The sequence below is a fragment of the Watersipora subatra genome, chromosome 7 (genome assembly GCF_963576615.1).
Source record: "Watersipora subatra chromosome 7, tzWatSuba1.1, whole genome shotgun sequence".
In the NCBI taxonomy this organism is placed as follows: Eukaryota; Metazoa; Bryozoa; class Gymnolaemata; order Cheilostomatida; family Watersiporidae; genus Watersipora; species Watersipora subatra.
Window position 1 is genome coordinate 27,227,578 of NC_088714.1, and position 19,313 is coordinate 27,246,890.

General features: G+C 33.3%; 2 protein-coding genes across 2 annotated transcripts; both read right to left on the reverse strand.

Annotated features, from left to right (window-relative positions):
* Positions 1–642: 642 nt before the first annotated feature.
* Positions 643–9,853, reverse strand: LOC137399997 (probable glutathione S-transferase 8). The gene is made up of 5 exons (XM_068086287.1): positions 9,768–9,853; positions 5,689–5,824; positions 3,390–3,482; positions 2,859–3,097; positions 643–1,181 (listed from the first exon to the last, which is right to left on the reverse strand). Exons 2-5 carry the CDS (start codon positions 5,822–5,824, stop codon positions 1,011–1,013), a joined length of 639 nt encoding a protein of 212 aa, XP_067942388.1. The 5' UTR covers positions 9,768–9,853; the 3' UTR covers positions 643–1,010.
* Positions 9,854–14,196: 4,343 nt separating this feature from the next.
* On the reverse strand, positions 14,197–18,547 carry LOC137400162 (probable glutathione S-transferase 8). Its single transcript, XM_068086477.1, has 5 exons — positions 18,477–18,547; positions 17,667–17,802; positions 15,304–15,396; positions 14,902–15,140; positions 14,197–14,762 (listed from the first exon to the last, which is right to left on the reverse strand). The coding sequence occupies exons 2-5, from the start codon at positions 17,800–17,802 to the stop codon at positions 14,592–14,594; spliced, it is 639 nt and encodes a 212-aa protein (XP_067942578.1). The 5' UTR covers positions 18,477–18,547; the 3' UTR covers positions 14,197–14,591.
* Positions 18,548–19,313: the final 766 nt, after the last annotated feature.

The window sequence follows — 19,313 nt, forward strand, 5'->3', positions numbered from 1 at the left end:
AAGTCAACTGCATAAAATTTTGGGTATAATTTTCAAGGCCTCAGAAATTTTTCCAACTGACATTTTAGTATTGCTTTATAACAGTTTAATAAACAGTAAACTAATTTATTGTTTAGAAGCATGGGACAATGCTGCAAAGTGTCATTTGAATAAAATATTCCTGATTCAAAAACGTCTAATGCGAATAATCATAAGAAATTCCATAAAAAATTCAAAGACCACACAGTTGATCTGTTCAAAAAGGCTAATGTTCTTCCAATTAAAGAGTTATACAAATTTCGTTTAGGTATTCTCGCTCATTCATCATTCTACTCTGACACTCATGCTCAACAACATTCTTATGCTACTCATTTTCTTCTAATGCCTTACCTTACTCTAAGTCTACATCTACAGCTGGACATCGACAGGTAACTTACCAGTTGTCCAGTATTTGGAATGACTTACTAATATCGATCAGGTACATTGAAAATTCAAATAGTTTTAGGATTGCTTTAAAGAGGCATCTGCTTGACTCATTGGGATGGCTTTAGGTCTTAATATGTGAACATTTTTATATTAAGAAAAATTTCAACTCGGGCCCTGCACCTTGATTAGCCCTACTACTGTGAACGTGAGCCTTCATCACTCCCAATTGTATTATGATTGCTCGTTCATATATGTATATTTATTTAGTTTATGTCTCCGTGTGCATCTGTTTTTATGATGAAAATAAACTCAAATCAAATCAAAAAGCAATGCTAACATGAGAAAAACAGCAAATATCTCTTCCAATCTGTTAACACATGCTTTAATCATAAAGCAAAAATAAGTGAAAAGTAACACATACTCAGAAGTAGACCCCACTAGATTGTTGGACTAGTATATCAATAGGTTTGATACGTCTACTGATAATTTGACTACATTGTAGAACCAGACCCAATTTTAAAAACTATCCATCCATAACCATGTTAACCACGTTTGAATGAGGAGTAGAGCAACCAAAATAGCTCTTTTCATTTGAAGTCATGAAATTAAAGTTCTAAAATAGATGCTGGGCGAGTTTCCAGGTACGACTTGACTTTTGGATCGTTTTGGAAATTCTCTGTAAACTGTTTGACCCAAGGAGTGAGTTCCATGGCAGAGGGACACGCCTTGCTGCTGAACTGGAGAGTGTTGAACACCCAGACATCAGCCAGGGAGATCTACAAAAGTTATGTCAGGCTTCTGTTACAAATGGTAGTACATGTAGGTCTTCATTATGGCCGTCGGTAAATGTGACAACAGCCACTCTCATACGGGTTCATTCAATATCTTTAGCATATCTAGTGATATCTAGTAGTATATTTAGTACTTCAATATATCTTTGCTCTATTCTATGTCAGTTGTTACAACATATGTTCGCTTTTTCTATATTGCGCTTTAAATGATATGCACACAATCAAAAAAGTGTCGTGGCATAGCAACATGGCCATATATATTCACTCAAAATTAGTTAAAAAAGACAACTTTAATTTAATAAGTGCCTACAACAGATGTCAAAATATGTCATTCTAAATTTGAGAAAAATTGGGTATGTCACTAACAAACTTGTCATTTATTATAAGATTGGAGAAATGTAAAAAGATGTCATTAATAATCATTAAATTTGACACTTATAATTTTACCTCAAAGCGGTGGATATGAAGATTGCCAAAAATAAAAAAAACTGAAGTCTTCTGTTATTAACCAGTTATTTTACTGTAGTAATGCACTCATGTCTACAAGTTCTAAACTAAGTCTAAAATAAACTTTCTCTAGCCACAATATTTCTAGGCTAGTTCTATGGCAGAACAACTTTCCAATTGTTATTGCATTGTTCACAGGCTGAATAAAACGATCCTGGACAATTGATCCGACGATATGAGTGGTCTAAAATTGATTGGTTCAAATACACAAGTGCTCTAATTACCATTAGGGATACTTTGAGACAAAATGGAGTCTCCTGAGTGTAAAACTGTGCTATTTGAAAGAGAAAAAGGAGAAACATACTGCAGATGGCTATCTGTTTACATAAAAATACTAGTAGGCACTGCACATGTTGAAATGTTTAAGCTAACTACGGAATTATAATAAAAACAAAAAAATGTTGAAGAGCAGATTGAATCCATTATTAGAAGGTGTAATAGTAAGCTCAAGAAGAAATAGTGAATGTGAAGGGAGAATATTGATTGTTTTTAGCAAAAAAGAAAAAATGATATTTTAAAGTTTCTACAAACAGCCATAATGTTTTGCAGCACATGTTATCAGCCCATAGGGTACAGTTTTGAGCTAGCAGTATAATCATAATATTGTTTATTACGCTAAAGTTTTATACCGTTTTTGTATTTTAAAAGTTGTTTTTTTTGCACAAAAATTACCTGAATTTACATTTAATCCAATAAAATTTTCGTTATTTCAACTTATGTGTAGTAAATAGAAGTCTCTGATTTAAGTTTTTATATTTTCTTTCTTGTCTTTACATCATGGTTTGTCTAACCGTCATTAGACCAAATGGTATATTGGAAGAATTGTTTTAGATTAAATGTCTTTGGACGAGTTGGTTATTAGACCATTTGTATTTAGGCCAATCGTCGTTAGACCAACCGTACCAAATCCCGCTAAAGATACATAACATAATAACTAATATCTTTGTTGCAAGGGTTAAATTGGTAACCTAAAGTATTTACTAGAATGTACTAGTATGCTATGATAGGCAAGTAATACTGCGTGTTCATACACATTAAAAGGAAATGATAACTAGTCACTCAAACAGAAGGATACCAAACAAGAAACGTCTGTATCTACTATATATCTATACATTGCACAATATATTAATATCTATATCTAATATCTATAATCACCTGATCACCAAGAATAAAAGTTTTTCCTCTTTTTTCTGCAACTGTCTGAACATAGCTCATCGCTTTCAATAGCTTCTCTTTGAATGTTTCCAACATCTTATCTGAATCCTCTGGCTCAGGAGCTCGTTTGAAAATCATCCAAACGTAAACAGTTTTTCCAAGGTCATTGGCACATTCTATGCATGTCTCCATTACCATATCATTGAGAGCCTCTTCCCAAGCATTTTCTCCAGATAAACCTATAACACATAGAAAATTTTATGTAAATTTACATGCAAATTTTATGATTTAATTATGAAATTGGCGCTCATTTTAAAAAAGGGTTAAAGACTTGGGACTAAAGAAAGACTTGGGTTAAAGAAAGGCAAGTGTACTTTACAAAAACATTTCGAGCTAAAATATGATAGTTTTACAATATTAAAATGTATGTATACATAGTGGAAGCCTAGAAAATTATTGTATACAACAGCATGTACTTATTGGAAATTCTTACAGCGTGCACTGTAATTTGATAGAAAACAAGATTTTTACCCAATTTCTTAGCGACGTATCTCGCTATGGAGTTGGACATGACTAGGTTCCCCTCTTCACACTCCAGTACAGGTAGCTGCCCCATTGGCTGCTCTAAAAAGTGATGAAAAATATGACAACTTGTAACATTCTACATTAATCCAAATTATATGTAAGATGGAGAGAGCAATGTCTTAACTAAACAAAGGTAATATCTCTGGAATAGATTTGTTCTGATTTCTTTTGCTTAGACAACTATGTTTTCTTCTTTAACAATCTCATCTGTTAACGCAGGCTCTGCACCCGAATAGCCATGCTACTGCACATATATGGACCCTCATTCCACCTTACTTTTCTTATCATCTTGTTATGTTATGATTTGATGTAAATAAAATAAACAAACAAACAAAATAAGTACATGTAATTTGACCTCTCTACTTGCTAAAGACGTTTTCATCATTCAATAAATATGTGAATACAAGGTTTATAGTTTCACCCTGAAACATGGTTTGCCTACATCTGTTTTAGCTTTCACAAAACAAGACCAGTGTCTGTCTGAAGCTAGTGTTTGAGTTTAGGATAAAATATTGCACTGGACGGACCTCAAACTCATGAAATCCAGATTCACTGACCAACACTCTAATCTCTGTACCGCTCAACCATCTTCTGAGAATAGCTGTGTAAACAGTTAATCTGTATGCTTCTACAACACACCTGCCGATCTCTCATGGCAAGCCTGACTGCCTGAGTACTAACCTATCCTATAACAAATGCTGTCTTTGTCCGCCCGTCTGTTCGAAGTGAAGATGGCAAATTGTGAGAAAAATTACATCATACAGGATATGAACGCATTTTAAACGTAACTAGCTAAATGCCCGGCGTTGCCTGTCTTTGAACTAAAAATTTATTTGTATTAAGCTTATACAACATTTACCATTCTAACTTTTAAACTACATATCATGAAAAAAGTGTTTTTTGTGCAGTTCAAATAAATTGAAAGAGAAAATAACACAACTGTAAAGGTTTTCAAACTTTTTCAAACAACTGTAACTTTTAACTTTCATATCATGAGAAAAGTTCATGATATGAACTTTCAAGTGATATGAACTTTCATGATATCAAGTTTCAAGTGTTCTGTTGAAATAACTTAGGAGAAAAAATAAAACTGCAAAGATGTTTAAATGTTACTGTGAAATTATTAGCAAGTAATGAATAAATATAGTCTATTTTGATCTGATTACAATGAAAAATTATTTGGTAAACAATTATATGATTTTAGTTTGTTTCAGTGTCAGCATCATAAAACAACAATATCAGATAGATGTAAAGAGTGGCCTATAGAAACCCATAGTAATTATCTAATGCAATCATCTCCTGGTAAAAATCATCATCATTAAAAATAGTAACAAAACAATATGCTAACCTTAGTAACTATATGTACCTACAATAACTTTAGTGCACTTTGTGGTTATGTGCTTTGTGGATCTGCAAGAAAATGTAATGTTACAATGTACTATGAGCAGAGTTCTATACCTTCAAGACAGACATGTAACATGGACACTGTCTCTAACTTAAGTAAATTTAGCTTAATAAAGACATACTTGAAAGAAGTATCAGTTTTGATCTTAAACATCTTATCAGAATGTTTTGTTCTCATAGAAATCAATGCATGTTGCCATTTGATGATTGTTTTACACAATTTTCATTTTCAGCAGAGAGCCACAAAGTATCAAGGTTTATACTATGATCTTGCACCTTGACTAGCCATGCTATTGCGCAATGAGTCCGCATCGTCTCTATAATTTTTTCTTGTTTTCAAAAGATAATATTGGACGTAAATAAAACAAACAAACAAACAAAGTACTAGAATATTGTGAGTATCTCACTTTACAAGTTTTAAAAGCAGACTGTTTTATTATTTACACTAAAATGGTTTTAAGGAATCCACTGGTTAAAACTTCTAAAAAGTAACAAATGCAAACTCTATGAATATTTTCTGATGTCTATGAATATCTTACAGCCCAACACTCTTTGACTAACAAATATTATGCATAAAAATAAGATTGAGACTCTATACCACCTACCACAAACAATAAACAAAATGGAAGCAGAGAAAAAGTGAGAGAAGACCACAAGGTGCCCGTTGCTTGTGTGCAAATTAGTTTGAATATTGATAGTTACCATGCAAATGATTGCACAAAACTGCATGTTGAATAGTAAACAGTAAAATGGATACATGTAATAAAGGTAATCAACTAAACTGCTACTTGGTAAAACCTCTATTTGTGGAAGTATTTTGTGATCATATCACATTACTTACGTGCTTTCACAGCTGGCCAATCATCAAATGGAACTCTCACATCTTCAAAAGGCACTCCGGCAATACCATACAACATTCTGATTGACGCAGCCCTCGCATGCAAAGGGAAGTAAGTTAGTTTGTCTTTGGCTGCCATCTACAAAGTGTATAACATTTTCTGCGAGTTACAAGAATGAAGAACCACCCACTTCTGTTATCTAATGCAAAGAGCCTTTGGTCACACAAAGAGCCTTTGGTGCAAAGTACCAAAGACACTTGGTACAGGCTGAAATAAAGAGTGTTTGAACAGTGATCCAGGCTGGTAATATGAAATTTTGATATGTGATATTTTTAATAGAGGTGGTGTAACAAGCCGTGGCAAGTATTAGGCTTCCTTAGTACTCTAGTACTATCAATATATTACTACTATATTACTATCAATATATGACTACTATATTACTAGTAATATGTTACTACTCTATTACTAGCAATATGTTACTACTCTTTTACTAGTAATATGTTACTACTATATTACTAGTAATATGTTACTACTATATTACTAGTAATATGTTACTACTATATTACTAGTAACATATTACTACTATATTACTAGTAATATATATATTACTACTATATTACTAGTAATATATTACTACTATACTACTAGTAATATATTACTAATATATTACTAGTTCAAAAAAGTAATGCTGTTCTGTAGAACTCTTTGTCCTTGGGCAATCAGCATGGCATGACTCAGCAGTTTTGAGATTTTTTTTCATATTATGAAACTATGCTAATGTGATGCTGTTTGGTAGATACTTGGCACTTTTGTTACGAAACTCACATTCTTTAGTATAAAATTATGTTTGCAAAGCACCTGCTTAAACATGTCAATAGTCTAAAATTCAGTGCTAAATCATTAAGCATTGCTTCTAATGATCTAACAGAGAAGTAAATCCATCATTCACATACCTACTTTTGACAAATGCTGATTAATTGCTGATTATATCTGGGTACAAATAAGCATTGCGTACAAGTGTGTTTTCTAGTTGCCGCCATCAAGCATTTGTCCCAATTACTCTCCTGATGTTTTTTCCATTCCATAGAGTATTGCATAAAACTGGCAGCTTGCTAAATATGACATAAGCTGATGAAATGATGTGAGACGATAGAGCTAAAAATAGCTCTGTTTCTGTCTACAAAGTTGAACGAACCTAGCCAAAGTTGTTTCAATAGTGAATATCACATGCTCATTATCTTCCCATCCTCCCAGATATCGCATTTAATTCATTACTTTCTGTTTTTTGATAAAGTTTTCATATTGCAAACTATTTACTATTGCTCATAATGTCAAATTACCGTAAAACCTTTATATGAATGCCATGGCGCTCTATTTTTCAACCCTTCCTTCCTTACCCTTCCTTTAAAGATCGCTTTCAAATACAGGTTTTACAGTAAGCTGAAATGTGAAACCCTCAAGGAGAACTTGTTGAAAGGTACCCTCAACTTACCATTTAAGTTTGAGAATATTATTGTAACCTAAAAATATATAGTAAAAATTTATTGATGCCCATGATGGGCACATAATGCCATCCATCATGATTCAATCAAATTGATCATGATTTAAAGAGTTTTCAAAACTCCACTACCAATTTTAATATGATCAAGCGAGCGAGTGATAACACCAAAACTATTTCAAGCATAGTCCGTAAGTAGCCTAGCCTCAGAAAGATAGCTATTATTTTACATTCCTACATGTAGCTACATAGCTACATTCTTGACAGAGATTTAATAATTCATTCCCTATACTTTAATGAAAACTTTTGTTCACATAATATTTAAGAAGTTAAATCTCTACCTAAAAATCATTTTGGCTTTCAAATACTTGCTGTATAAGATTAATGTTTTGGCATGCTGCCACATGCTGACACATGCTGACACAAGAAGGTAGAGAAGACTTTAGGTTGTTGAATGAGGGATTGAATATTAGATCATGTTAAACATACTTGATGCTAAAATGAGCTTAATTAGGTCACGTTTTCTACATGTACTGTGTATTTCTGAAAACCACAAATGTACCAAAATAGAATTGAAGGTTTTATTGTAAAACGACAAGATTCATAGTATTATACTTTTATTTTCACCTTTATTTTATGCTTCGCGTTATAATTAAGTCTGTTTTAAAAAAGATTCAGGTATCAAGCTGTTATATCAGAGATAAAGCCCACCCCTTGACCTATTTTTGTTGTATGATGTGAAGTATTAGAACGACAGTTGAATTTATAGGAATTATTGTTTGCTATCACGTCAGTGCCGGTTGTAGACACTAAGCTAATCACGTACAAAGGAAAATATCCAGCCTAGATTCTGGCCAGATAAGCTGCAAGTGTGATAATCTGGTACAGATCCACTGCGGATGCAATAACATTGTGTTGATATGCAGCAGGTATAACTGTTAGATACGATAGGGCTGTATGTGGGACATGCTGTGCTGATGTGCTATAACTACGGCAGTTTAGCATTAGTGCCAAAGCAATTGTAACAAGTAGGCGCTGGCATACTGTGAGGTTAGCTGCATGGTGTTTATGTACGAGACTTTTCACACAATGGTGATGACATCCAGAAAGTGTGATTGCTTGGGTTATTCTAAAAGCTGGCAATTGATGGTTTATATGGATTTCCTGCCTATCAGCCTGTTTTAAACCCTCAGTTTATTATTAGTTATTGCTGCACTGCTTAATTAATAGCCTTAGCTCCTATGATCACCATTATGTCATCTACACAGTTTCATGCTTGAACAATCTAGCTATCCTAATAAACCTTATCTGTCTGTATATTAGTCTGCATGTATGATATGCGTTTCCACAGTCTTTGGCTGATTTAATCCAAACTTTACACGAATATGCTCCAGTTCCACTAAAATATTTAGTCTAAGAACTTAGTGTGGTTCCTGAGAGCCAGACTTTTGAACACCTATTTGTGGATTATCTGATTGAAAATGCAAGAAATCTTATGCATTCTCAGGCTTACTGACACAATTAGCCAAAACCATGTAGGTTTCAGAGCCCATGTTGATATAAACCTTCTTTAGCCATCTTTACATGAAATGTGCTATTGCAAAACATATTTGTTAAATTGTACAAAACTAAGGTGTTTGCATATACATATGCAATGTATATAATTCAGAACTACAGAACTAACGGGTAGCAATAGAAAAATGCTATAACGTGTGAGCTTATTACATTGAGATAACACTGACATCAAAAAGATTAGTCGCGATGCCTGGTATCACCACATATAGTAAACCTTTGAGTGTGGAAAGATTATTGAACATTTTGACCGAAAAACTTCTACTAGGAATTTGCTAGAAATAAAAGTGATTAATTTGAATGAGTCTGTAGAGCAGAGACGATGCTAAATGCTGCCTAAAAATCAACTTAAAACTTTGTTTAGAGAACAACTTGCACAAAACTTTATCAGAGAGTATCAGTATTTTTTATCATTTGCGATCGTTTTTTATGTTTTGAGGTGATTTGTATGAAGTGATGTTTCAACAATTAAAGTCGGCAAAACTAGTTAGCCGTTAAAACCCTCAGATCATTTTCATGTGACGATGTTTTCAGGCCATCATCTGGTGATGTCATTTTGCTCATATTTTCTTCTGAGCAAGTTTTGTCGATTTTAAACTTGAAACATCCTGACAATCTCATCCCTTCAAACATCAAAAACAAACGCAAAATAAATGATAAAAACATATCAATACTTTCTGATAAAATCTACTAAATCTTTGTGCACGGTCATCTTCAAGATTAACTGAGTTCTGTTATTCTCAAAAATGCATCTTACTGTTACACTCGAGTATTACTCACTGTTACACTTGAGTATTACTCACTGCTGGCACATAATATTACTAACCACTGTGAGTACTATAGGGTACTAAGTAATGTTAGTACTGAAATACTACACAATAAAGTACTGCTCAGAGCTAGTATAAGATACTAATCATAGCTAGTACTCACACTCAGTATTCACTGCTACTAACAGTAACTAACAGTAACTAACAATAACTAACAGTAACTAACAATACTTGCGTCGTTTACCCTTAGCTGTTGCTGTGGTGCGAGTTGATCTTCGAGGTCCAGTCTTCAGTGTGACACAGATATGACAGTAGACAGATCATGTAAATTATTACAAAGATCATATGATCAAAATCAGCTGAGCATGACTTTCACGCAGTCATAAGCATTTGTTTATTGACATACAGCATGCATGCCTAAACGTGTTTATAAAAGAATTTAAAGCCGGTAAACTGCCCGGCATCAAAAAAGCTGTTCCTTAAAGATGCTCTTGCACAAAGTCTGTGTAGATTTTATCAGAAAGTATTGGGATTTTTCTATCATTTAATGTTTGAGGTGATCTGACTGCCAGGACGTTTCAAGATTAAAATCGACAAGACGCGGGTGCAGTTAAATTACTCAGATCAATTGAAAGTGCGATTATGACATCTATAGTTGCAAAGATCCCGACAGAATAGAGACGAGAAATGCTGCAACTTGAACGTACCAGTCGATACGAGCAACGATAGCGACTAGTGACATCATTTTAGCACATCTTTTTCTTCTGAGAGTTTTGATTGAGATCAAGTTTTGCTGATTTCAATTTTGGAAACTCTTGACAGTCAGATCATCTCAAATGTCAAAAACTGTCGCAAATGATAGAAAAATACCGATACTTTCTCGTAAAATCTACTAAAATTTTGTACAAGTTAACCTTTAACACTAACAGAATCCTCTATCATATGACCTTGGAGTTATCCGCTACACCCTGCTTTCTATGACATGCAATCAATACATAATTGTATCATTGATTAGAACAGGACCAGCTAATGAATCGAACAAAAACGTTTTTAGCTTTCACCTATCACACCCATCGAACAGTTGTAACGGCTTAAAAAACCCTCATACCACAATTTCACTGACTTATTAAGAGGCTACAATGAGTCTGTTCTTGTGGACTGTTGCATACCCCACCCATAGCCAAAACCGCTTTAAGTCTTTTACAATTCTAAAGGGTACACATATGCCTACTCAATATACTCACCTGCACATAGATATCTAAAATTACCCTTAGATAAATATGGCAATTGTGTTTCCTAATATTTTACTCCAATATCATAGTGCAGCACCATTGGAACTAATGAATCGGAAACAAGCAGCACTATTGGAACCAATGAGTTGGAACCACTCTATCATCGCATGCTTCATTGAGGTGTCCACACTTGACAGATCTTGACCTATACTTATTTTACCAGATTGCATATTCATTCTAAATTACTTTAGTAGCATAAAATTTAGTTGTTGATATTAAATATAGGTTTAGCATACATTTCTGCCATTTCTTTTTGCCCTATTATACTGTAAAGTTTATCTGCCAAATCGGATTGTAGCAGTGTATATAGAACTATCATATATCATAGGATTTAATAATCAAGCAAATGAGGTGGGATTTTTTGTTTAGTGTTTTGATTACATTTACTACTCTATTTTTCAGAAGCAGTGTTAGCTTCAAGTACAGAAGAATTTATATTTTTTGCGTTCTCCTTGCAAAAAATGGTTCCTCCATAAATCATGGTTTCTACTTGAATAACATTCTGTGAAGATATATATGTGACAGTCTATATCGCTGTATGTCTGATCTACACAATACTTCGGTGATGGTCTGTAATAACAATGTTCACACTATCACAAACCCCTCCATGTTTACATCAGCTAATAGTTTCCAACACAGTATTCTTATTATACAATACGCTCAATGAAACGATGAACTACTAGCCCAGCAACTCTCATGAAATAAAATATAAATCAAGACATTTGGGACAGCCAATCACTAGCGCCGAAATTGTGCACTTTGCTTAGGCTGGCACAAAGGCATGGCGAGCTATTTGGAGAGTTTGATAGCTGAAATCTTGTTTGATGTATCCGCCTTGCCTCAATGATGCCATCGGTTTACGGTGAACATAGTCAATGAATAACCATGGAGAAGATAACTTCGATATATGGCATTATAGTGTGAATCAGCCTTTACTGCCTTGCTGCGCCCATAAACTAATCTTGGAGCTATTACAGTAGGTTGAAAAAGTTTTCACATGCCACAAGATTTACAGTTACAATGACAACGAAACAATTTATTTGCTTTCATGATTTTTACCATCTCCACATGATGTCGTTATGGTATTGGAATCATCACTTTAGTGGGTTTTGCTGAAAAGTCGAAATAAACTGTAAAAGACATTTTGCCATATTTATCAAAAGGTATTTTTCGATTTTCATGTGTAAAAGTAGTACTTGTATTAAAAAGGCATATGTGTATTTTTTTACTATTGTCAAAAACTTGTGAAGGATTAAAATTGACAAAACTTGCTCGTAATTGAAACGCTGAGAAAAAAAACAAAATGGTGTCAATAGTTCTATCATTGCTATAGTTAATACTGTCTATCGCATTCAGGTGTTGGTGTCAAGTCTTTACTGTTGGTCTTTTTGCAACTATAGACGTCATGATTGCATTTTCGCTTGATCTAACCATTTTAACCAGGATCAAGTTTTACCAATTTAAATCTTAAAACATCCTAACAGTCAGATCTCCTCAAACATGAAAAACATTCACAAATACAAATGATAAAAAATGCCAATACTTTATGATAAAATCTACTAACATTTTGTGTCAATTCATCTTTAATGGATCATAAAATTGTGGCCTGTAGTTTTTTAAGCAATTACAACTGTTCAACTGGTCCCACGACCAAACACGAGCAAAGCGATTGGTTGGGAGATTTATAATAAATGCACATGTGCACACAACACCCGAAAATTATTCATTAACGACCGTCACAAAACCTTGTACTAAAATCTCATCAACAAATTTAACCATTTTTGTGTAGAGTCGTTTAAATATAATAACGATACAAAACACGTATAAGCCTTTTTAAATATGTTACCAAGTCTTTGAAAGGATACCGCAAAACCCTAAAACTAACCCATCTGATCGGATTATACATAAATAGACAGATTAATTCGGCCTTAAATCAAAATAAAAAATCTACAAGCCTATTGTAATTAAAATTAAGACCGGCATATGAAACGCCGATAAAGCCGTGCGACAGAAAGTAGAAATATTAATCCGCTAGCATTCTATGAGAAAAACGTGGACATTTCTCCAGTCTATAGCATTGTTTAATTGCCGAAGGTTTGTGTAATTAACGTAGACTGTTTGAGGCGTAGACTGATTTACAGGTATGAAAATGTGGTACACAGTTTATCAGCCTACATTTTTTTGTCCAATTACCGAAGGTTTTTCAAATTATTTAAAACATTAACCAGATTTATTTATGTTTTATCTAAAAGCTAGGACCGAACTACCATGCCCCTTTGTGACAATAATATTTCTTTATTTCACTCCAGTTTGCAGAAAACTTCCAGATGCGTGAATGCTAACGATTGCTTTTTGTTACATATCGCTGTATGTTCGAACAGTTTATCAGCCTACATTTTTTTGTCCAATCACCGAAGGTTTTTCAAATTATCTAAAACATTAACCAGATTTATTTATGTTTTATCTAAAAGCTAGGACCGAACTACAATGCCCCTTTATGACAAGAATATTTCTTTTTTTCACTCCAGTTTGCAGAAAACTTCCAGACGCTTGAATGCTAATGCTTGCTTTCTGTTACATATCACTGTCAAAACCATTCTACATTCACAACACAACCAACTTTCAAACTGTATATTACACGGCAGCTTGCCGTTTTACTTTTAATATGGCATTTCAGAGATATAATAAACATATTTCTTTATTGCTGTTGTTAGTTAAATTACGTACAGTAGGGTAGGTCTACAGCTTGAATTAATATTTATTTTATTGTTGTAAAACATAGGTTTGAGATAGTAGTAAATTAGGTCTGATTTTGATACAACCTTTTTGTTTTGCATAATGGACCTTTTGAATTTCATTTCAAAACAACTTGACAACTACCATGAACATACAACTTCCCAGAACACCACGTCGTCGCAGTGGCCGTCCACGTGTCTCCAAATTATTACGGAGGAGGAGAAATAGAAGGTCCTCACAGCAACCATCAACATAAAATGCTAATGTTCAACAACACGCTACTCAAAATAATAACAACAACTCATTTAATTCAGAGAATTCTTTAGTAGATGTTGTAGGCGAAGCCTACAACATCTACTAAAGAATTTTACTTTTGTAGAACTCTGACCTTTTGTAACTACTTTTTCAACAACCAGCAGTACCCTTTCTTTTTTCCATTTGTACTTTGGTCCTGGGCTGTATGACACGGGAATTTCTAGTGTGTTTGGTCAAAGCTAAAAGTGTTGTTGCTAAATGCATCTGCTGCTCATGTTCTAATTGATGGTACAATTATCATGCTGATTGCATGTCATGGAAAGCAGAAAGTAACTCCAAGATTTTTGCACATGTCTGCGCTCAACACTTGCTCATCACATGTCCTCTATTTAATTACAGATATATTTTTGTGCACAGTCGAAAGAAGTAGGTGAAGAAAATTTGAAAAAAGTTCACAAGTTTAGAATATATAAAGGTAAAAATTAAAAAGCCAATTTTAGAAACAATGTTGGAAAATAAATTATTAATATAGTTGCTATAATAACACACTTCCTTCTATCAATGACATCATAAACTAGTGACAGCTATTTTTGTACTTACAAAAGTTTTTAGCTAAAAATGTTTAGCCAAATTCTTTTGCTACTCTGTAATCTCTATTGGTCAATATAAAGCTCAGATACCTCTAGAGCCTAAAGCCTGCTCAAGTTCATTTGTATTAAATTAATTAATCTATATTATCAGTCAGTTAAAATTTCTCAAGTAAATTATTACAACTTGGGCTGTTTTTATATTTCATATTTAGAGGCAGGTCGACTTTCCAGATATTTCTTTAAAGATGCATCACTCTCCATCCGCTCTGTAAACTGCTTGACCCAAGGAGTGAGTTCCATCATATCCGGAAAGGCTTTTCTGCTAAATTGAAGGGTGTTGAACAACCAGACATCAGCAAGAGACACCTAAAATGATATTGAGTGTTTGATGTGAGTGGTTTGTTCACACAATAGCCAAGAAACACTGTTCAAATAAGCACATGTGGAGAAAATAAATTACATAAGTGTACGAGGAATGACAACTCCATTGCTAATTCATAAATACCTTATCATCAATGATGAATTTCTTTCCTCTCTTTTCAGCTACCGACTGAATAAAATTCATTGACTTGACAAAAATTCCTTTGACCTCTTCTTTGATCTTTGTAGAGTCTTCGGGTTCGGGTTGCATTTTAAAAAGCATCCACAGATAGATTTTCTTGGTAACAGCCTCAAAGCAATCAATGCTGGTTTCGACGACCATATCATTAAGAGCCTCTTCCCAAATACTGCCTCCAGACAAGCCTGTTAAGTAAAAAATTTAAATACAAAATAACTAAAACATAAATCCTTTTTTGGCTATGGGCATATGCAAATAGCGGAAAAAAAGAATTACAGTAATTGCTAAGATTGTAATTAATTATAGTACCAATTTGTGAAATAATTGTATTTGGCAGTTGATACTTACCGAATTTTTTAGCCACATATCTTGCTATGGAGTTGGACATGACGAGGGTACCTTTTTCACATTCAAATGTTGGTAGCTGTCCTAGAGGAGTTCCTATAACCAAAGAAATTCTGGTTTACATGTAGTTATATAAAGTTGCGCTAATAGTAGCATAAATAAGCTCTTCCAAAGATACTGTAAAATGTGTTATGTTTTTGCTAGAAATCTTTAGCTGTAGCACCTAGCAAGGTTCACTAGTTAGCCTTGTTTTATGGTTTTATGGTTTTATCATCAAAAGATGAAAGAGTATTACATTATACTGGTATGCTAAAAGTCCAGAATGCCATGAGAGATCATCCTGTGTAGTAAGTATACACATAATTATTCTTAGATGTTTGCTGATGGTGGAGGAGAGTCGTGGTAAGGGTGTCAGTCCATGAAGCCAAACACTTGAATTCGATTCACATGTAGCAAATTCTTTTTTCTTACCTCTAAGCGTGGCTTAGGACAGACAGACAAACAGACGAACACAACTCTTATTATAGTAAAAATTTGCTGGCCACTCATAAAACATTTTTTTGAGTTAAAGTGAAAGTGTCTGTTTATTCTAGTCCTAAATTGGTTCACTACTCAAAGGCTTAACTAACTTGCACTACATGGTAGCCACACTCATAGATAAAACTAATTACATATAATACAACTTGCAGTTGATGATTTAAGGTACTTGAGTTTTGTTCAAGTAGTTTAAAAGTATTCTTGATTTAACTCGATGATAACTTGAGCATTTGAACTAGTTTAAGCCCCTTTACAGAATTTATTTTATTCTTATAGCTATTTCCACAAGTTAAACTCTATGATTAACAAAGAATGAACCAAATCGAGACAGAATAAGCTGTGAAATTTCATCTAACTGCAAATATTGGTTTAGCGAATCTCATGCCTCTCACAGGATCAGTAAATGAGTACACAAACCTTTGTTCCCACAATAGAAAGATATGAGATAAAACTGTTTGCAAATCTTCTAGAGTGAAAGGCGGTGCCAATGATCTCTTAAGTCAAGTTCTTATGATTATTCTAGCCCTTGAATGTAGAGCTTATATAAGTGATGATATTATGCTTTACGTCTATATCTTGTGTTTATGTCATCTGAAGTCAAAATCATAACCAAAAGTCATTGACTTATTTATCCTTTACTAGAGTTGAAAACAAGTACAGTTTTAAACTGCGTGTTTTAACATCATTTATCAATTATGCTAAAACACAGATGAAACAAGTGTTACCACCAGTTTTTGCAACAAGTGCAGAAACAGTTGCATAAAAGCGCTTTTGCGCTGAATAATTGCAAAAATTATTTTGCAGTTTTACACATAATGTGACAAAAGTCATATTTATAAACGCATCACCAATAACATTGATTCGACCTACAAAAGCTCATTTTTATTGAGTCTAAACTTTGACCGCAGTTAGTCATTGGTAGAGCTTGATGACTAGTTGTTAGTGTTATCCTTTGACCATCTTTGTTCAAATTTTTACTTTGGTTCGCTAATACATGAGTTCAAAGAGAAAGCTGACATGATTTAAAATACTTGTTTTGTGAAGAGCTCTATCAGCAAATGCGAAAGATCTAAAAAATTCAAATTAGATATCACTGCTGTGAAAAGGTGACTCGTAATTCAAACTTTTCCAGGAGATACGATAGATTTACTTAAATAGCACATTTAATACGCAATAAAACTACAGCTAGTTATTCTGAACTTATATGATCAACACCCCTCACAGCTAAACTACCTATGGATATGCCATTTTTAATTGAGAAGCATCTGGCAGTTTGTGTAACCAATCAAACGCCTCCTACCTGCGGCTATATAATTATTAGTACATAATTTACTTGAGATTTATATGTACTGATATTCTTTGCTATACTAATATGCATGTCTGTTCATCTGTTCGTTTGTCCATCTGTCAAAATTCAGGTACTAGCTGTTACTAGTACCTCCTGCTACCTGATTTCCTTGGTTTGCTACCTGATAACAATTACCCCGTATCTATTGCTTTCTACTTGTTAGGTACTAATATATTAGGTATAAGGTCTCTACCTGTGACCTTATACCTAATATCAGCCGTAAGTTGTCTTTTATCCTCTGCCAAATGGGAGATGCTAATAGTTGCCACCAACTGCATGATATACATTACTTGCTGTCTAATATCTAATACCTCATATTACCTCTATGCAGACCATACTATAGAGAGGCATATGAGAAACACCAACATCCGTAGAGTTTAAAGGAACTTAGTGGGTTTCAGAAACTTCGTGAAGGAAAAAATATAATGCATGTTTTTGGTATGAATACTGAACATGATTTCACATTTTGTCATAAACTTGCCTTCCTTTACAGTTGGCCATTCTTCCTCTCCCACGATTTTATCATCTAGTTCTTTTCCAGCCACCGCGTAAAGCATTCGTATTGGTTCTCCCCTTGCATAGACATCAAAGTACACTAACTTGTCTTTTGTAGCCATCTATAATGAAAATTGCTGTCATGACCATCTTGTTACAAATTGCATGAATGTTCTCTGCATGGTCAATGTTTGTGGAGTGTAAATTGGGCAATCTGTTCAATGTTATCCTGACCACACACATTCAGCAAACAAATGAGGGTTGCATATATCTGAGTCGATTATATGCCTAGTTCATCATTTGTTGTAAATATTCCTATATTTATAGTATACTGCATGAATTAATTTAATGATAGCATAATTTATTAGTTTAATAGAATAAATTAACAGGAAGTTTAATATATTATATAAGGCATTTAATATATTATATTATATGAGAAATTTAATACATGTATATTATATGAGATGAGACATTTAACATATTATATAAGACATTTGATATATTAAATGTCTTATATATGTAGGCCTACATTTATATATGAACTGATTACCTTGTAGTTGAGATTTTGGTAAAATCTTTGCGTTTACTAGCAAAAAACAATATGCATTTATTGCTAATATTTCTTGATTTAAAAAGTCTGGCCCAATCAAAATAATATACCACAAAACTGCTGAATTTTGCAAGCATGACGCCTTTTTTGTACATAAAATATGTTTGATTATTGTTATCTATACAGAGCTTGTTTGAATATATAACTGCTATTTTATCACAAAAGAAAGATCTTATGTTCACTTACTGTAGCGGGTAAACGATAGATGATGGCCGGCAATGGTCAGCTTGAGAGAAAAGAAACCTCGTCAGATCAGAATAACACAATTGATCTATGGCAAACGTGAAAAGCGCTTAAGTATGAGCCTTTGTTTGGTTTAAGATAAGTCAGTCGTCTGATCTTTGAAAGATGATACTGTCTTTACATATTTTAAGCGTCACATTATGTATTGCTAAATACCGTATCATATTACAGCAAGTGAAAATTTATTTAAACTAAAAAGAATTATAGCATTAGGAGCTTAGTTATATATATATATTACTTTATTGGCATATTCATTTATTATATTACTTCATATAATAAAGTAATTATTAATAATTTATATATTACTTTATATAATAAATATATAAATATAATAATTATTTAATATATTATTCATTTATTATATTGCTTTATATTACTTTATATTACTTATGCCCTACTTTTCTTCTCTGATTTTATAATATATCTATTAGATGCTCTGAGCTTATTCTGGTAAACTTTATCTTATGATATTCTTTAACTACACCGAGGGAGTGTAATTGAAGAATTTACCCCGATTACAATTGCTAAGGTCTGAATAGAAGATACTTCATATATAAAGTTTCCAAATATTTCATAATTATTATATAAGAAATATATATATAGAAGATATATTTCTTAAAATAATCTCTGTTTTACAAGCAATGTATGCCAATTTAATCAAGAAATATATGAACTTAAACAGTGTTCCACCATGGTGGCTGTTATCAATGTTATATTCTTACATATAGCTGTGAAACCATGAGCTTCTGAGTCAAGCCAATAAAGAATTTGTGCTAGAAC

What these genes read in the sequence shown, in the direction of transcription:
- LOC137399997 (XM_068086287.1), bottom strand. Translation starts at nt 5,824, where the DNA reads ATGGCAGCCAAAGACAAACTAACTTACTTCCCTTTGCATGCGAGGGCT. An exon ending in TTGGCCAGCTGTGAAAGCAC is followed by an intron (nt 3,483 to 5,688) that starts GTAAGTAATGTG and finishes ATCACTTTTTAG; the next exon opens with AGCAGCCAATGGGGCAGCTA. An exon ending in ATACGTCGCTAAGAAATTGG is followed by an intron (nt 3,098 to 3,389) that starts GTAAAAATCTTG and finishes TATGTGTTATAG; the next exon opens with GTTTATCTGGAGAAAATGCT.
- LOC137400162 (XM_068086477.1), bottom strand. Translation starts at nt 17,802, where the DNA reads ATGGCTACAAAAGACAAGTTAGTGTACTTTGATGTCTATGCAAGGGGA. An exon ending in ATGGCCAACTGTAAAGGAAG is followed by an intron (nt 15,397 to 17,666) that starts GCAAGTTTATGA and finishes CTTTGGTTATAG; the next exon opens with GAACTCCTCTAGGACAGCTA. An exon ending in ATATGTGGCTAAAAAATTCG is followed by an intron (nt 15,141 to 15,303) that starts GTAAGTATCAAC and finishes TTTACTTAACAG; the next exon opens with GCTTGTCTGGAGGCAGTATT.